General features: G+C 42.4%; 1 protein-coding gene across 9 annotated transcripts in view; it reads right to left on the bottom strand.

Annotated features, from left to right (window-relative positions):
* Positions 1 to 715: 715 nt before the first annotated feature.
* Positions 716 to 18,405, bottom strand: part of adgrg6 (adhesion G protein-coupled receptor G6) — a 53,389-nt gene continuing 35,699 nt past the window's right edge. For 7 of the 9 annotated variants that reach the window (XM_071370239.1, XM_071370238.1, XM_071370241.1 and 4 more), the window contains 19 exons: positions 15,318 to 15,406; positions 15,087 to 15,139; positions 14,919 to 14,957; positions 14,594 to 14,700; positions 14,177 to 14,288; positions 13,820 to 13,908; positions 13,318 to 13,519; positions 12,922 to 13,087; positions 11,730 to 11,876; positions 11,292 to 11,408; positions 9,953 to 9,998; positions 9,753 to 9,859; positions 9,497 to 9,624; positions 9,060 to 9,328; positions 8,783 to 8,885; positions 8,268 to 8,551; positions 7,822 to 7,923; positions 7,224 to 7,379; positions 742 to 3,160 (listed from right to left, as the gene is read on the bottom strand). In XM_071370239.1, the coding sequence (XP_071226340.1) occupies positions 2,979 to 3,160; positions 7,224 to 7,379; positions 7,822 to 7,923; positions 8,268 to 8,551; positions 8,783 to 8,885; positions 9,060 to 9,328; positions 9,497 to 9,624; positions 9,753 to 9,859; positions 9,953 to 9,998; positions 11,292 to 11,408; positions 11,730 to 11,876; positions 12,922 to 13,087; positions 13,318 to 13,519; positions 13,820 to 13,908; positions 14,177 to 14,288; positions 14,594 to 14,700; positions 14,919 to 14,957; positions 15,087 to 15,139; positions 15,318 to 15,406 (2,498 nt within the window). In that variant the 3' untranslated portion in view covers positions 742 to 2,978. Of the gene's footprint in view, positions 3,161 to 6,901; positions 6,940 to 7,223; positions 7,380 to 7,821; positions 7,924 to 8,267; positions 8,552 to 8,782; positions 8,886 to 9,059; positions 9,329 to 9,496; positions 9,625 to 9,752; positions 9,860 to 9,952; positions 9,999 to 11,291; positions 11,409 to 11,729; positions 11,877 to 12,921; positions 13,088 to 13,317; positions 13,520 to 13,819; positions 13,909 to 14,176; positions 14,289 to 14,593; positions 14,701 to 14,918; positions 14,958 to 15,086; positions 15,140 to 15,317; positions 15,407 to 18,405 lie in introns of all 9 variants that reach the window. The other 2 variants (XM_071370240.1, XM_071370237.1) reach the window with 2 other exon arrangements.

Raw genomic sequence — 18,405 nt, 5'->3', positions numbered from 1 at the left:
TGTGCAGCGTTTTCCTTCATGTTGTCCATGAGTTGTGGAAAGCACCTGGATGAGTGTATGTTCTCCAGCTTTTGTACAAGCATCAATACCACATGTCCTGTAAATAGGATAGTATAAAATATATATTTAGGATAACTTCTGCTTTCTTATATAAGATTATGTAAACGCTATAGTGTGTAAATGCTATGGTCTGTCAATCTGATGTAATACAATACAGAGGTATCTACATTTGTGAGAGGCAGACGTAGCAAGAATGGTGGGAAGCCTGAACTCTTCTGGTCAAAATTGTCAGGTCAGTTATGATTACAGTGAAGTTTGTCAACAATAGAAATGTGAATGTTGGCAGGGATGAGGCATCACATCTCTCTAAGACTGGACCACCGTGGCTTCCCAGATTATGTGGCATTAAAACACAGTTCCAGAAGTCAAGAAGGGGAAACCATATCATTTCAATGTTTGAGTGTGAAAAATGTTTTGAAACATTATGTTTCCCTCTTTGACTTCTGGCAGCAAGCATGACTAGAATATCAACCTCTTCCCAGCACATATGCACCAAACCACATATTGGATATTCTGAGTAAACCACATTGTGAAGACTTGGCAACTGTGCAGAGAAGAACAGCCAGTAAGTGTAAATTGAGAATGAATTAAAAAGTCGTAACTGTTATGTCTTACAGCAAATTCATCTGGTATATAGAACTTGACATGACAAATATTAGTGTTATGATTAACAGAATTAGCTACTTTTCATTCCCTTTATTGGAGAGACACAACTCGTCAATGCTGTCGAGACAGATTCATGAAAATATATTATTGTCAGGAGTTGTGGAAAGAAAACCAACAACAGGGTCTGGAAAATGTTTTGGAACACAGCCCGATCAGCCATATTCAGACTGATACATTTAAGGTACAGTGTTGGTTTGGATGTAGCCATAGGGATTTTCTATTTCTGTATCCCTATTAAATTAATAGAGACATGTACAAATGAATCAGAAACAAATCATGTCTGGATTCCCTCTGCATTGATAGAACTAGATAAGATATAACCTAGAGGATCATTTGGAATATTTTATGCAAATATCTATAAAGATGATGGCAGCGCAGTCATGAACTAATTCATAGTAAAGCTGAGAACTTCATCGCATTAGTTCAAACCACTTTATACTCCCTCCCCACACATTCTTGAATTGAAGACCCCAAATATGCTCAACACGAGATAACTTTTCCAAGCAATGTTTATCAATGTCTATCATAACAAATTCAGCCCGAGGGAATTTGTTAGCGATGTTTCAATTATTTTCTTGATGCTGGAAAATAACAATTGAGAGCTCTGACTGCTTCCAAAATATAACTGTCCCTGTTTGCCTGCCCAGGTCAAGATCAATGCTTTGTTTTGCCGCTAAGCTGCATCTCTCCAAATCGATCTATCTATCCAAGGGCATAGTCCTGATCCACTGGCATTGGGGATTCAAGATGAACAACAAATGTAAAAATCTCTATAGAAATAAATATAAAGATACAGTAAAACAACAAGATTGTTCCATCGCTTCACAAACACAAAACAATAGCTCACACAGTAACATTTAACACAATGCAATATATTCAGTTCCCCTATTGGTGGGAAAAGAAGACGAAGTGAAGTAAAGCAACAATGAGGAGAAGATTAACATTTAGCTGCTTACAAATGTTGGCATTAACTTGGATGAACAAATAATGTCAGTGTTTGTAGTCCCTTTTCAATCAGTACTGTACTATACGTTGTGCTGTGAGTTGCTCTATTGTGAAATGATTCAATGTGGAATGTTTATGAAACTATGAGCTGGATCCAATCCGTATTGCAGAAGATAAACGGTATAGCGCAAGTAAAATGTAAAGGAAATTTCCGATTGTGCCAACATATGCTGTGTTTACCATGAATGCCGTCTCCGTGAATGCCGAAACATTGCCTTGAAATTCCATTCGAGCTATAGCACAGATCTTCCGCGATACGGATTGAATCTAGGCCTACCTTACCATATCCAGGTTTAATGGCTGGGGTTTGGTAACCTCTATCCGTAGAACAGTCAGAGAAATTACACTTGACACACAGACCACCCACAGAGATTGTCCTAAATCAAAGTTACCAAAATGAAGTAGAAATTAATAGACCAATTCTATACATTCCTTTCTGCATTTGTTATTCAGTAGTAGAGCATCTGAAGCTTAATGTTTAAAAAATATACATGACAAATCATTTCATCATAGTGTTGATGATGTTGATAGGCTGACCAAGATAAAGTAAGCACTTTATGCAAAACATCCTCATGTAAGGCACTGTAAAGGAGCAAAATATTGCTTTCCAGCAACAAAGCACACACAAGATTCACAAATAGACGACTACAAATTAGAACTACACCTAAACCTGTTCCATTTTCAACACACATTGACAATGCTACAGCTTTTAAAAACTCCATCATGTTAGTCTTTTGGTTTGAAATATAGGGCTATGCCTGAACATTTAGTCCAGATTTGATGTTTTTCCTTCATTGCTGCCCATACTGGAGTTCTACAGACTGCATAATGAGGAACAGCTAAAATTGAGGATATTTCTGTACAGGAAAGGTGACCCTGCTGAGAACCCTAGGCATGTGCAACACCAACTGAGAAGCAACTATACGGGGGCATATTAGATATACCATCAATATTTACACAACACATAACCAGTTGAAGATTAGCATCACAGTATGTACATTGCAAACTCCATTCTCTGCTTCTCCCGTTTCTTTTCTATAGAACTATACATTTCCCCATTTCTCTTTTCAGTACTGACTGGACCAGCTGATTGAGTCAAATATTATACAGTATACACATATTCATACTGCTAGCTACCGTCCTGCTGCTCTGGAGGCTATAACCCTGGGGTGACATTGTGGACTGGGGAGATCACCAAGGGTTAGGGGCTAGCAGCAACAGGAGGAGGAAGAGAAGTGCTGGGTTGGCTAGAACTTGGTGCTGTGGCTGAAGCTGTCCGACATGATAATGTTCTTGTAGAAGTTGTCGGAGCGCACCGAGCAGTAACCTTTGACCTTGTCAATGACCTGGTGCACGGGGATGATGGAGGAGGAGGCCTCACCCTCTGAGGAGACAGTTTTAGCATTGGTCTGGTTGGAGAAACCTTTACCTGTTCAATATTAAGGAGAGACAAGGTCATGGTTCAGAAAGAACACAATGATCTTGTGCAGTGCACATTTTTGTTTTTTTCTTAAACTCACAATGACACAAAACTAATGGCTCCAGATAATTGAAAAATAAGCTAAGTAAAAAACACATCACTAAGCACATACACAAAGTAGATATAAATCTATATATGATTGTGTATATATGATTGTAGGTTGAATATATGGCACTCATTTTAAACAATTCTAATGCATAGGCTTTGCCAAGATGATTTGCCTGTGTTTTCTGTGTAAAAACAGCTTGTTTCTTAATCTTGAAAAATGTTTGAGGTTTAGGTTTATGTCTAGTTACTGTTTAAATTGAGTCCCAATATTTTCTGAGCAACAGTTCACATGCATCTGTGCATTCTTGTGGAAATCATTCCTATACACGCATGCACATTCAAACAACCTTCAAATTCTACCACAACGGACAACTATGCATAACTCTGTGGATCTTGCCAAAATGTTTGAACCGTTTTCATCTGTTTTTGTCTTATTCTTGTTTTGTTTGCCAAGTGATAAAATATTTTGGTTGGTCTTTTCCATTTGATAATGTCAAGGCAAAAACATCCATCAAAACTAAATTATTTGAGTGGGTCAACTCAGGAATAACACAGGCTTTGCAATGCACAGACTTTGGCATCTTCAGTGACAGAACTTCTGGCTGCCTCCTCACCCGACTCTCAACTCACCATGTATGGGAAAAAGCGTGACTAACAATTTTGACTTATGGAGAGTAGAAACATACAGTACATTCGGAAAGTATTCAGACCCTTTGACTTTTTCCACATTTTGTTACCTTTACAGCCTTATTCTAAAATTGATTAAATCGTTTCCCCCCCTCATTAATCTACACAAAATACCAGGTTTTTAGATTTTTAGCAAATGTATAAAATAAACTGAAATATCACATTAGCATAAGTATTCAGACCCTTTCCTCAGTACTTTGTTGAAGCACCTTTGGCAGCGATTACAGCCTCGAGTCTTCTTGGGTATGACGCTACAAGCTTGGCACACCTCTATTTCGGGAGTTTCTCCCATTCTTCTCTGCAGATCCTCTCAAGCTCTGTCAGGTTGGATGGGGAGCGTGGCTACACATCTTTTAACAGGTCTCTCCAGAGATGTTCGATCGGGTTCAAGTCCGGGCTCTGACTGGGCCACTCAAGGACATTCAGAGACTTGTCCCGAAGAAACTCCTGCGTTGTCTTGGTTGTGTGCTTAGGGTCGTTGTACTGTTGGAATGTGAACCTTCATCCCAGTCTGAGATCCTGAGCGCTCTGGAGCAGGTTTTCATCAAGGATCTCTCTGTACTTTGCTCCGTCCATCTTTCCCTCGATCCTGACTAGTTCCCAGTCCATGCCGCTGAAAAACATCCCCACAGCATGATGCTGCTACCACCATGATTCACTGTAGGGATGATGCCAGGTTTCCTCCAGACGTGTGGAAAAGGGGAAGGGGTCTTAATACTTTCTGAATGCACTGTACGACTATATATGTCTGCTTTCAGTTCGAGAGACAAACAGCTATAATCACTATCACATATTATTGGCATTCAGGCCAAAGTGTTCAATATTGGTTTCAGAGAATCTTGTTTCTCATGGTCTGAGAGTCCTTACGTGTCTTTTGGAAAAATCCAAGCGGGCAGTCATGTGCCTTTTACTGGAGTAGTGGCTTCTGTCTGGCCACTCTACCATAAATGCCTGATTGGTGGAGTGCTGCAGAGATGGTTGTCCTTCTGGGAAACACTCCCATCTCCACAGAGGAACTCTGGAGCTCTGTCAGAGTGGCCATCAGGTTCTTGGTCACCTCCCTGACCAAGGCCCTTCTCCCCCGATTGCTCAGTTTGGCCGGGCGGCCAGCTCTTGGAAGTCTTGCTGGTTCCAAACTTCTTCCATTTAAGAATGATGGAGGCCACTGCGTTCTTGGGTACCTTCAACTATGCAGAAATGTTTTGCTACCCTTCCCCAGATCTGTGCCTCGACACAATCCTGTCTCTGAGCTCTACGGACAATTCCTTCGACCTCATGGCTTGGGTTTAGCTCTGACATGCACTGTCAACTGTGGGACCTTATATAGACAGGTGTGAGCCTTTCCAAATCATGTCCAATCAATTAAATTTACCACAGGTGGACTCCAATCAAGTTGTAGAACGATCAATGGAAACAGGATGCACCTGAACTCAATTTCGAGTCTCGTAATAAAGGGTCTGAATACTTATGTAAGTAAGGTATTTCTGTTTTTAATAGATTTGCAAAAATTACACTTTTTTCTCCTTTCGCTTTGTCATTATGGGGTATTGTGTGTAGATTAATGAGGACATTTTTTTATTTAATACATTTTAGAATAAGGCTGTAACATAACAGCCTTATTGACGTTGTCAGACTAAATTAGTCCATTAGCTGGGGGATGCCATTAATCGTTGGATCAGTCCAATATGAGAACATCATATGACAATTACAGATTATCTCACTAAGGCACACATCTGGAAGCAATAGGAGAACACACTGCACGCCTAACATGAATGCTCATTGATTTTCTCTTGAAGCCGTGGCCTACCTCAGCGAGGCAAATAATAGTGAGAGAATCTACGCATGTGGATGCTAACAAATTATCTTTTACATTATCTGAGATCTCTTTGAAATGAAGACCCTAATGATAAGAACATGTTGTAACACGTTGTTGCATGTCTTGATGTCTATACTGTACCTTCATCATTTCCATATGTACTATAATAGTGACGGTCCCTCACTGGATATTCTATAGTGCCTGAGTACATTGGGTCACAACAAAAATCCTCAGGTAGCCAAGGTACTTCACCATCGAATCATCACAAGGTCTGTGTATAAGCAGGTAATAACGCACAAACATCATGCTTGAATTGTGCATTTGGTTGTACAGTGCGTGACGGTGATCTTCATTCCATTCCGTGGGTCAGGGATGCACACACACACACACACACACACACACACACACACACACACACACACACACACACACACACACACACACACACACACACACACACACACACACACACACACACACACACACACATCTACAATTTCCCATGTGACAGTGGAATGCTACAAATGCAAGCTGTGTGTTTACTGTGGTATCATTGCTCTAGCAGAAAACAGAGGGATCCTAGGGGGAGCAGAATTAGTGTGGTATGAGTGAGATACATCCAGAACCGCTGAGAAGGCAAAGGAGCTCACCTGCCAAACTCTCTCATTGGTCAAATCAGTCAAATGTAACTACATCTGTATTTATATAGAACCAAATTAAACATCAATTTTGTTATAGCATGTTATGTCTGATTAAAATCTTGAGATGTTTTACAATGACTAGAGAGAACAATGGCAGAATAGAGCTCCTGGTGTTACAGAGTCTTCATGTCACCATTCAATCTGGATTCAATCTAACTATCAAAGGTAGCATTTTGCATCGAAACCAAATGCACACATGCCAATTTTTATCCTCAACATGTTGTGTTAAATCCAAGATGTCACACAATATTTATATTTCAAACTATTAAATGCTGCATTGTTCTGTTAGACACACCAGTGTTAAGGATAAGTGCAACCAACAGCTGTTAGGTTGAATCCAGGCCTTCATGTTCTAAAGGTGAAAGGCCATTAACACAACATTACATCACACTGTAAGAAAGCATGGGGTCAGGCTGGCTTTGATGCAGTTCAGTTTACCTCAGGAGGTTCTCCTTCGTGCTATTGGTGGGCTACATCTACACACCACAAACATAAATACATACAGGAGATCAGCCACTATGTAGCCCAGGAATTACATATTGTAAACAGAAAAGCAAGAAAATAAATGTTTCACACAGTCCAGCTAATACAAATAGAGGAAAAAGGAAAAGTGTCCAGAGTTAAGTAAAGTATCCATCTTTTCATAACTACAAAATGTAAACTTTTGTATAAATGAAATGTGAGTCAATGAAAAAGACCAACTGAAAGTAGACAAACGGCTGTGTGTGACTCAATATTAGACCCTCCCATAGTGTCTTACCTGCATTCCTGCTGCGCTTTGCAAAGGGGTTTAGAGTTGCTTTGGCCTTGGAAGTCCAGTTTGCTGTACTGGAGCCAAAAGAGCTGGAGGACAGGGACTTCCTCACGGTGTCTGAGCTGGCCTTTTTGGTGTTGTTAGTGGCTGTCTTGCTCCAGTCTGCCATTCAACAAGACACATTTCACAAATGCTTATTTGGGAAAAAATCATATAAAGAGTGAAGTGACTTTTTATTAGGGCAGGGTTTTATGGAGTTTCTGTGTATTTGATTGCCTATAAATCTAAGACTTCTCAGGTTTTATAACCACTGTTCTTTGTTACTTTGGAAATCTGGAGTCTAACTAGCTGCACAGGACTTTCACAGGACTTTCATTTCAATAGGAATTCTATTAACATTGGACAATATTAAATCAAATATTATTATCTTATCATCTTTATCACATCTGACTTTTATTAGCAATATACAAGTACAGTAATTTCCCTCCTCTCATCTAAAGCCTGATATGATGGTAGTATGATAACAGTTCTGAATATCAGGCCAGATATTTTTCCTGAGAGTAAGAAGAGTCTATTTCTTGTCTGTTTCCAGTCAGATCTTTACCTGAGTTGTCTGACAGGCGGAATCTGCCAAAACACAAGTATCTCCTCCACTGTTTCTGGACATTCTCCTTCAGTGCACAGTGGAATATGAAGATGAATAAACCTGTTGGTCAGAGAAGGACAATAAAGGAAAAAGCTGTTAAATAACAACGAAGATGACAGAGATGACAAACAAAAGAGAGTTTGGGTTGGTTCGGCTTTCAGCTACCAGATGTTGTACTAAGGAGCCCTCTGGTGGAACAAATAGTACATGACATGACAGTGAAGAAACTACTTATAATTCTTAACATATAATACAATACAGACCTGCTTTGTAAAATATTTATTTAAAAAATACACACACAAAAATACACCTTTGATCCAAACATTCACATATCCTTAATTAGTAACCAACACTACTGTGTATTATCTTTAGGGTGCACAGCGCACCATAGGGAGGCCCTGTACCCTGCAGTGAGTTGAAGATGGAGAAGAGGTACATGAAGGCCAGGTTGACGGGTCCCCAGGCGAAGAAGGCGAAACCCCAGGTCATGCCCAGGAGGAAGGTGAGACTGATGACGCTCCTCAGGTTCCTCAGCATCTCCTCACGCAGCGTGTGGTTGCTACGTTTCCCGTTACGACCGCAGATCTGGATCATAACCACGATGAACATGGCCACGTTCAGGAGGAAGAGTACAGAGAAGTAGCCCACACACGTCACATAGAACACCACCTGGCTCCGGATCCAACAGCTGGAAGGAGGGGAGGGGGGGGGGGATTAGTAATATTGGATGCAATAGGTTAACTGAAATGTTGTAGCTGGAAGGCTGGATCTATATAACATACTGTATACATACATTAGTCCTGGTCCTATGACTGCCATATGGGAAAACATTCACTTGGATTACTCAACTCTAAGACTCCATCTACATACCTTATGTTATGTTTTCTATCCTATCTCTTGAACTTGATGCAGGACTTACAATTCAGAAGATCCTTGTCCAGTCTCCCCCTTTCCATACTGTATTTTCCCATAGGAGTTTTTGTCAAAAGCTACCACTATGGCCACTATCGCAGCAGGCAGACCTGGAAGTGAGACATGGTAATAACAATTCAGGTACACCACGATCCAAACAAATTTGAAAATGCAGTGTATAGCGTAAATATTTCATGCTACCATGCATTTCAATAGGAAGTAAGAATATGACACATACAGCATACTGTATAACAATTAGTTAATCCAACTTTAGTGACACTTACCCCAGCCGACGATGCAGAACTTGAGGATGTACCTCCGGATGTAGGTGTTGAAGACTTTGACCAGGGCGATGTACATGTGGATGGACTCGAGGCCCATCCAGGTGAAGGATGTGAGCAGGAAGAAGTGGAGGAAGATGGCCACGGCTACACACAGGCCCTCCACATCGAAGGAAGCCAGCCAGCCATCCAATAGGAACACCATGTTGAGGAACAGCAGCGACGTGCTCAGGTTCATCAGGATCTTAGAGGGGTAGTCACGACGTAACTTCCTGTACAAGACATACACTGAATAACACTGTGACGACTACAGTTCTGGTTGTCTTTCTTATGATATCAAGGCCAATGACTAGGACCAAGAGTCCAGGTGACATAGATTCAGAGGACTAGTTATAGGAGTATTTCCTAGTCACATGTAATATGGATGGAAACACACTCACTCAAAGGCAATATAAGTCAGAAGCGTTGCAGCAGAAAAGATGGCCGATATGCCACATCCGATGTAGGTGATGAAAGTGAGAATCTTGGTGTTTTTCTCATCAATCTGTACAGCGGATCCAGAGATATCCTTCACAGAGAAGACAAAAAATATTAGACACACTAGCCCATTCTATAGAAGGAAACACTACTGTTTTAAATTATTCAGAGGTACATTTACATGAGGGAAGAGCCTCTAAACAGGTTATTTAGTCTTACCATTAGGATGCCAAAGTGTGTGAGATGATCACAGAGGCAGATAGTCTTGTTTCTATTGGACATGGGACTAACCCTGCAGCCTTTACTGTTCCAGCCACCTGTACCATCTTGTGGAAACAAAGATACAGTATATTCTATAATTGTATTTGGAGACATATCTTTTATTTAAAATAAAATCAACATATTTTCTTCAGACTTACTCTTCATGGTGAAATCCCAGAACATGCAGGTTGGCTCTGGTTTTGTCTGAAAGACACCGACACACTTAATCACCGTCTGACTACAGGCAGACGTTCCAGGTGGCAATTTGTATTGTACTACTACTTTAACTGAGGAAGTACCATCAGGAATCAAATATCATCAACTGGGTTGTAACAGAAAAAACATGTTTTACCTATGTGGAATGAGTTCATTATCAAAATAAGAGGAGAAAAAAATAAGCAAGGGAGAAAACAAATAAGAAAACAGAGGAGGAACAGGGCATACAGAGAGGAGAGGTGAGGTGAGGTGAGGAGAGGTGAGGTGAGGTGAGCAGAGGAGAGCAGAGGAGAGCAGAGGAGAGCAGAGGAGAGCAGAGGAGAGGAGAGGAGAGGAGAGGAGAGCAGAGCAGAGCAGAGCAGAGCAGAGCAGAGCAGAGGAGAGCAGAGCAGAGCAGAGGAGAGTAGAGGAGAGGCGAGGAGAGGTGAGGAGAAGAGAGGTGAGGAGAGTAGAGATGAGGAGAGTAGAGGTGAGAAGAGGTGAGGAGAGGTGAGGAGAGCAGAGGAGAGTAGAGGAGAGGTGAGGAGAGCAGAGGAGAGGAGAGGAGAGCAGAGGTGAGGTGAGGAGAGCAGAGGAGAGGAGAGCAGAGGAGAGGAGAGTAGAGGTGAGGAGAGGTGAGGAGAGTAGAGGAGAGGTGAGGAGAGCAGAGGAGAGGAGAGTAGAGGTGAGGAGAGGTGAGGAGAGCAGAGGAGAGGTCGAGAAGAGTAGAGGTGAGAAGAGGTGAGGAGAAGAGAGGTGAGGAGAGGAGAGGAGAGGTGAGGAGAGGAGAGGTGAGGAGAGGAGAGGAGAGTAGAGGAGAGGAGAGGAGAGGAGAGTTGAGGAGAGGTGAGGAGAGGTGAGGAGAAGTGAGGAGAAGTGAGGAGAAGTGAGGTGAGGAGAGGCGAGGTGAGGAGAGGCGAGGTGAGGAGAGGCGAGGTGAGGAGAGGTGAGATGAGGAGAGGTGAGTAGAGGTGAGGAGAGGAGAGCAGAGGAGAGATGAGGAGAGTAGAGGTGAGGAGAGATGAGGTGAGGTGAGGAGAGATGAGGTGAGGCGAGGAGAGTAGAGAGGAGGAGAGGCGAGGAGAGTAGAGGTGAGGAGAGTTGAGGAGAGCAGAGGAGAGGCAAGGAGAGTAGAGGAGAGGTGAGGAGAGCAGAGGAGAGTAGAGGAGAGCAGAGGAGAGTAGAGGTGAGGAGAGCAGAGGAGAGTAGAGGAGAGTAGAGTAGAGGTGAGGAGAGGTGAGAGAGCAGAGGAGAGTAGAGGAGAGGCGAGGAGAGCAGAGGTGAGGAGAGCGGGTAGAGTACCTGGTAGTTCAGGTGTACTATCTCGATCTCTACTGGATCCTGCAGGTTACTGATGGAGTAATTGCCCACACTGCTGGCCACAACATAGCTGTTAAGAGATAGCCCGTCCTGTTCATCCTGAGAATGATCAAAGAAAAGTTACATTTTGAAATATAAAAACATGCCACTGAAAACTGTAAATTCACAAACCAGGCATACGAATCACCATGCATTAGTAGGAAGCAATAAAATAAATTACAACACACTGTACAGACACACCAAATTTGTTGAATTCCATCAAAAAGCTATAAACCTGGACATCTTACTCATAACTATAGATTTACATACCAGACACATGAGTCACCATCCATGAAAAGGATGCGTGCGAAGAGAAAACATACCGGTATTTGCTGAAAGGACACTAAATCAGATACATTCCATCTAAAAAGACGTATAAACCTGGAATAGTCCTGTTTTCCGGAAGAACATGAAGTTGATCCTGGAGACAGCAGCAATCTCAGCATTGGTCAGGGTCAGGTTGTTGAGCAGTGTAGCTGGCAGTGTGACCTGAGCCAGGGGGTTCAGCTGATCCGACCTAAAGGAAACCTGGTGGGGGAGAAGCTAGTTAGACCATTGGCTTTACAATAGACAATCCTATGTGACAGTATTTGATTTGCCAATGTAGACAGGTGCCTTCTGACCAATATGCTGATTATATAACGAGTCCCCTGCTGTACCATCTGGAGGTCCTTTCCAAACCCCTGGCGTCCCCGTGCCCTGACATGCCACCACACGTGCCTTGTCACATCATTTACATGATCCACAACATGTGGTGGAGTATGATTAAAGTGTGCCCTTTCTGCTGGCACAGCACTGGCACAACACCAGCACAGCATTAGCATAGTATTGACACAGCATTGGCACGTAAGGCAAAGGCATAGGGTAAAACACGTGAACCAAAGTGACAACACAGGAAATCAAGAGAGAGGGAAGGCTGTGGTGAACTCGGCTTGCTTGTTAGTCAGCTGAATCATATCTGCTTAACTCTATGATCCTTGCATTATTCTGAATGACAGGACTCCATGTGCAGCACAAGGTTATGAATGTACAGAAAATACTGTTAATGACTTAAACAAATATACATCCTCCCATTTATGTTACATGGACTCAACAGGTCTGATGGGTTGTGAGTCACCTTTAACACTGAATGAGAGTTTCCACAGGAAGGCTTTCCTGGAAGCCCCGGCTGACTGGTTGACTGGCTGACTGGTGGACTGGCTGACTGGCTGACTGGCTGACTGGCTGACTGGCTGACTGGCTGACTGGCTGACTGCCTGACTGCCTGACTGGCTCACACACACAGTAGGAGTAGTGGTGGGGCATATCAACCCCTATTTACTCTCAGGGCACATTGACTGTGAATGAAACAACAACCGGCAGGTATGGATGTTATGAGCTTTGTGCACAGCAGAGCAAGGAGTCCCCGTATATATAGTAGGAATAAAATATCATCAACTGGGTGGTAACAGAAAAAACATTTTGTACCTATGTGGAATGAGTTTATTATCAAAATACAGTACAGTGCAGCAGATAATACTGATGTCTTTATAACTCTTGTGTATAACACTGACCCTAACTGTTTAGTGAGTACCTGGAGGTCTGTGGTGTTGGGGTGTATGAAGGCACTGAAGGAGGTCCCATTGAACTTGCTGTAGTTGAGGGCTGAAATTCCCAGAGCCAGATTTTTCGAGGTTATGTTTTCTGTAGGCCCATCAAACTCTATCTTCTGAACCAGCTCATCCACCGTCTTCAATGTGCTACACATAGATAGAGAGACATTTAGGGGTTATCACAAAAATTGACTTTCACTAGTGTATCACAGTACTTTGGTACAAAGAGACCACACAGACCCCATACAGTAGATCTACCTGCGAGATATAGTCATCACTCATGTATGTATCCCTCCTAGCATGCTGGACACACAGTAAGAGGTGGGTTCTGAAGAAAGGAAAGACAATCGCAATGGGAGCAGAGAGGAGTATCTTACCACTCCGAGGCTGCAGTCAGGGCTGACACAGAGCTGGTCATCACGTTAGAGAGGATGCTAACTACGGTTTTGGCCAGAGGGGTGTTGATCTTGGCCACTTTCACCAGCTCATTAACCTTTCTCGCCACCTTGAACACCTCGTCTGTGGAGAGCTCGTTGTTGGTGATGTCATCAAGCTGGACGGCGACTTCGGCAGCATTCTCTGTTCGGAGACAGTTAGAAGGGAGACGGATAAACAACTAGAGAGCTCTCCTTGGGCTGTCAATAGACACGTATTATCAGTTGTCTGATGACTGCCCACTGTCTGCCATGGTGATGTCGTTTACACACGTTTTATCTCTAAAATTGCATCTCAGTGGGCATCTCTGTCCCTCTATGTCTCTAAGAGCAGCGTGTTGAGATCAAATACATCTCAAGTTTTCATTCGGGCAGCCGTTTGGATTTCATCTGCTGTGGAGTCATTAAAGTGATTTGAGAGAGCGTGAAGATGTCTGTGGCCTACCTGCTGACACTTTGATGGTACCGATATCAATGCAATTCCTGAGGTCTGGGGCGCCCCAAAACGCTGTGTAATTCAGGGGGCTGATCTCACTGGGGATAAACAAACACAGAATGCAATCTGGTATTTTGAGGAAAGATAATTTACCCCAACAAATGAATGCATTCATTGTCAGAATATCAGTAAATTCAAGTTCTTAGATCTTTTTAAAGCAGACGGATATCCCATTGATATCCCATTAACATCCCACTGATATCCCTGGGAATGGGTGATGTAATATTCCTGGAAATGAAAATGAACTTGCTAATTGTTTGTATAAAGATAGGACATAATTTGATACAGTGAATGTGTCAGTCTCACCATGTTCTGGATGCAGTCTGGTCTTTGTTGGGGAAACAGGGGATGTACTGAGTGACCGTTGGTCTGCTCTCTGGCCAGATGTAATGGAGGGGAGTTTCCCTCGTGCAGTTCTCTGAATGACAGAGAAAAGCATGCAGCAGAACATTTTTAACACTGCACACCAGCAATATACTAAGATCCAATGACTACAATAGGACGTTCAGAAACCTTCGAGGCATTCACATTTCAAACCTAATCTAATTAGGAGGCGCTTTAAAGTCGGTGTGACCGTGCGTTGTGAAATTGGGTTCTTTCTCTGGGCTGTGTGAGGGTCATGTTTTTGTGATCTTGGCGAGGATCGGTGCCCCAGTCACTTCCTGCAGTAAGAAGGGAGGCATTGAAGTGATTTAAACGGGTCTGGGTGAGATCATGTCCTACCGACAGACTGCACGGCGACGCTTCTGCCCAACCTGGTGAAGATGGCAGCTTCTACCAGGGTCACGTTGGTGGTGGTCTTGTAGACCAGCAGGGCCTGGCAGGTGTATCTGGAGGGGGGAGAAGGAAGAGGAGGACGGGTGGGGAAGAATGAAGAGGGAAGAAGAGTAGCAGGATACTTAATTCACATGAAAAGGCAGACCTAGTGAATTACCATTCTTCTTTTAGGATTAGGGTTGTAAGGGCACAGAGTTTTCCCGAGTCACGTGATGTGGTCAGGAACAACTCCCTACCTACTACAGTATGCCATATTAAATATTGTCTTTACCTTTTACTCTTCAGCTGTAAGTCACTGCTAGGCTGGACACTGGGAACAAGATAAAAAGGAAATGGAGGGTGATCATCATTATTGACCTGTAATACAGCTCTAAAGAAAAATACATTTGAATGGACATGGAGCTGCATTTTATGATGGTACAAAGATCTAATTGCTTACCTGACATTAGCGACATAGACCATGTCTGTCCAGTTTTGGAACGTTTGATTGAGCTGTAAATGAACATGTAAAACAGTGAAGTTCTCACTTAGCCATCTTAAGATGCACTAATTGTAATGCACTAACTCTGGATAAGAGCGTCTGCTAAATGTAAATGTAATTCATTCAGTTCATCTTGTATTCTATTGATGATTTGATACAAGATGAATTGAACATGACCAGAAGCCTTACCCATTGTGCAACAGTTTTCTCAACATCAGACTCTCTTACTTCGGCCTCCTTGTCATTGACAAGAAAGGAGATCCTGTAGAAAAGACCCTCTGCAATTGAAAAGAAAACACATCAATCTATATTTGACGCAGTTCATTTACAACTCGCAATGGAACACGTGTCTGTGCTGCATAGCAGGAGTGCAAGGGTTGAGGCACAATTGAGTTAAGTAAAATCCAATTTCATATGACAAATGATGTTGACAAGCTGCTCCTCCACAGAATAAAAAATGTGGGGGGGTTTTCATAAGGAAGAGGCTAAATTAAAATACTCTGTTATCATCCTAGATGACAGTAATCAAAATAGAACTAATAGATATAGTGTACATGCCATTATATGACTGATCTGTATTCAGTGCCCAAATTATTGATTGTAAATTAGAGCATGTACCGTGTAGTACATCACTCTGTTTGACCGTGTTGGTGATCTGCTGCTATGCCTCACAGCCATCACAAGATGGCTCCCAAGCCTCTTCTGTTGTTACTGCTGATCTAAGTACAGTACAATGCTGTTTCTAATCCATATCAAAACTTTTCTTAGGAGACTCCAGTAATTAGAGATTCGGTAGGTAGGTCACGTCAGAAAGTTCTGAAGTATCCAAAAGATATGTATATTTATCTTTGTTGATCAAGAGTGTTCTTTTTTCATCGATTTACTATCGTAGAGCAATAACAGATTACATTTAGAGGAGCAGTTATTTGCTCTAAAATCAAATGATAACAGTATTGGAAGTCTCCCAAAAAACATGTATGATTTAAAAACTTGAAATCACAAGATGAGAGGTGGGCCCCATCAGCAGAGAAGAGGCCATTCTAGAGTTCAGTGATTGGTCACCTACAGTACACTCCAATGTTAATGTTCTACGGCCCGTCCAAAATCACAACACAACCTCAATCATCAACCTCCTCCAATAGGACGCCTGATTTTCACCAGTTTTCCTCTGTCAACCTCATCCCACCACTACTACAGTAGCATTCAAAGCAGAGATACATTTATTTATTTATTTCACCTTTATTTAACCAGGTAGGCCAGTTGAGAACAAGTTCTTATTTACAACTGTGACCTGGCCAAGATAAAGCAAAGCAGTGCGACAAAAACAACAACACAGATTTACACATGGGATAAACAAACGTACAGTCAATAACACAATAGAAAAATCTGTGTACAGTGTGTGCAAAATGAAGTAAGGAGGTAAGGCAATAAATAGGCCAATAGTCTGCAAAGTAATTACAATTGAGCAATTTACACTGGAGTGATACATGTGCAAATGAGAATGTGCAAGTAGAAAATACCGGTGTGAAAAAAAATATATATATGGGGATGAGGTAGGTAGTTGGTTGGATGGGCTATTTACAGATGGGCTGTATACAGCTGCTCTGACAGCTAAAAGTCAGAAAAAGAGGCTCTCTATCTTTATGTTTCTACATATAGTGCTTCAGAAAGTATTCAGACCTCTTGACTTTCTCCACATTTTGTTATGTTACAGCCTTACTCTAAAATTGATTAAATCGTTTTTTCCCCTCATCAATCTACATACAATACCCCATAATGACAAAGCAAAAACAGTTTTTTAGAAATTGGAAATATCACATTAACATAAGTATTCAGACCCTTCCTCAGTACTTTGTTGAAGCACCGTTGGCAGCAATTACAGCCTCGAGTTTTCTTGGGTATGACGCTACAAGCTTGGCACACCTGTATTTTGGGAGTTTCTCCTATTCTTCTCTGCAGATCCTCTCAAACTCTGTCAGGTTGGATGGGGAGTGTTGCACTCACAACTATTTTCAGGTCTCTCCAGAGATTGGGTTCAAGTCCGGGCTCTGGCTGGGCTGCTCAAGGACATTCAGAGACTTGTCCCGATGCCACTCATGTGTTGTCTTGGCTGTGTGCTTAGGGTCATTGTCCTGTTGGAAGGTGAACCTTCACCCTAGTCTGAGGTCCTGAGCACTCTGGAGCAGGTTTTCATCAAGGATCTCTCTGTACTTTGCTCCGTTCATCTTTGCCTCGATCCTGACTCGTCTCCCAGTCCCTGCCGCTGAAAAACCTCCCCACAGCATGATAATGCCACCACCATGCTTCACCGTAGGGATGGTGCCAGGATTCCTCCAGACGTGACGCTTGGCATTCAGGCCAAATAGTTAAATCTTGGTTTCATCAGACCAGAGAGTCTTGTTTTTCATGGTCTGTGAGTCTTTAGGTGCCTTTTGGAAAACTCCAAGCGGGCAACCATGTGCCTTTTACCGAGGAGTGGCTTCCGTCTGGCCACTCTACCATAAAGGCCTGATTGGTGGAGTGCTACAGAGATGGTTGTCTTTCTGGAATGTTCTTCCATCTCCACAGAGGAACTCTGGAGCTCTGTCAGAGTGACCATCAGGTTCTTGGTCACCTCCCTGACCAAGGCCCTTCTCACCCGATTGCTCAGTTTGGCCGGGCGGCCAGCTCTAGGAAGAGTCTTGGTTCCAAACCTCTTCCATTTAAGAATGATGGAGGCCACTGTGTTCTTGGGGACCTTCAATGATGCAGAAAATGTTTTGGTACCCTTCCCCAGATCTGTGCCTCGACACAATCCTGTCTCAGAGCTCTACGAACAATTCCTTCTTCCTTCTTCTCATGGCTTGGTTTTTGCTCTGACAACTGTGGGACCTTATATAGACAGGTGTGTATTTTTCCAAATTATGTCCAACCAATTGAATTTATCACAGGTGGACTCCAATCAAGTTGTAGAAACATCTCAAGGATGATCAATGGAAACAGGATGCACCTGAGCACAATTTCGAGTCTCATAGCAAAGGGTATAAATACTTAATAAGGTATTTCTGTTTTTTATTTGTAATACATTTTCAAAAATTTGTAAAAACCTGTTTACATTTTGTCATTATGGGATATTGTGTGTAGAGTACTGAGGATATTTTTTTTATTTAATCAATTTTAGAATAACGCTGTAACATAACAAAATGTTACAGGGGTCTGAATACTCTTCGAATACTCTCACACTGTATAAGTTGTTATTGCCAAACATACTGTTCCCAGTTCAAGTCCACACAGACAT

This window comes from Salvelinus alpinus, chromosome 27, assembly GCF_045679555.1.
Source record: "Salvelinus alpinus chromosome 27, SLU_Salpinus.1, whole genome shotgun sequence".
NCBI classification, from domain to species: Eukaryota; Metazoa; Chordata; class Actinopteri; order Salmoniformes; family Salmonidae; genus Salvelinus; species Salvelinus alpinus.
This window is presented reverse-complemented; position numbering and strand designations above follow the sequence as displayed.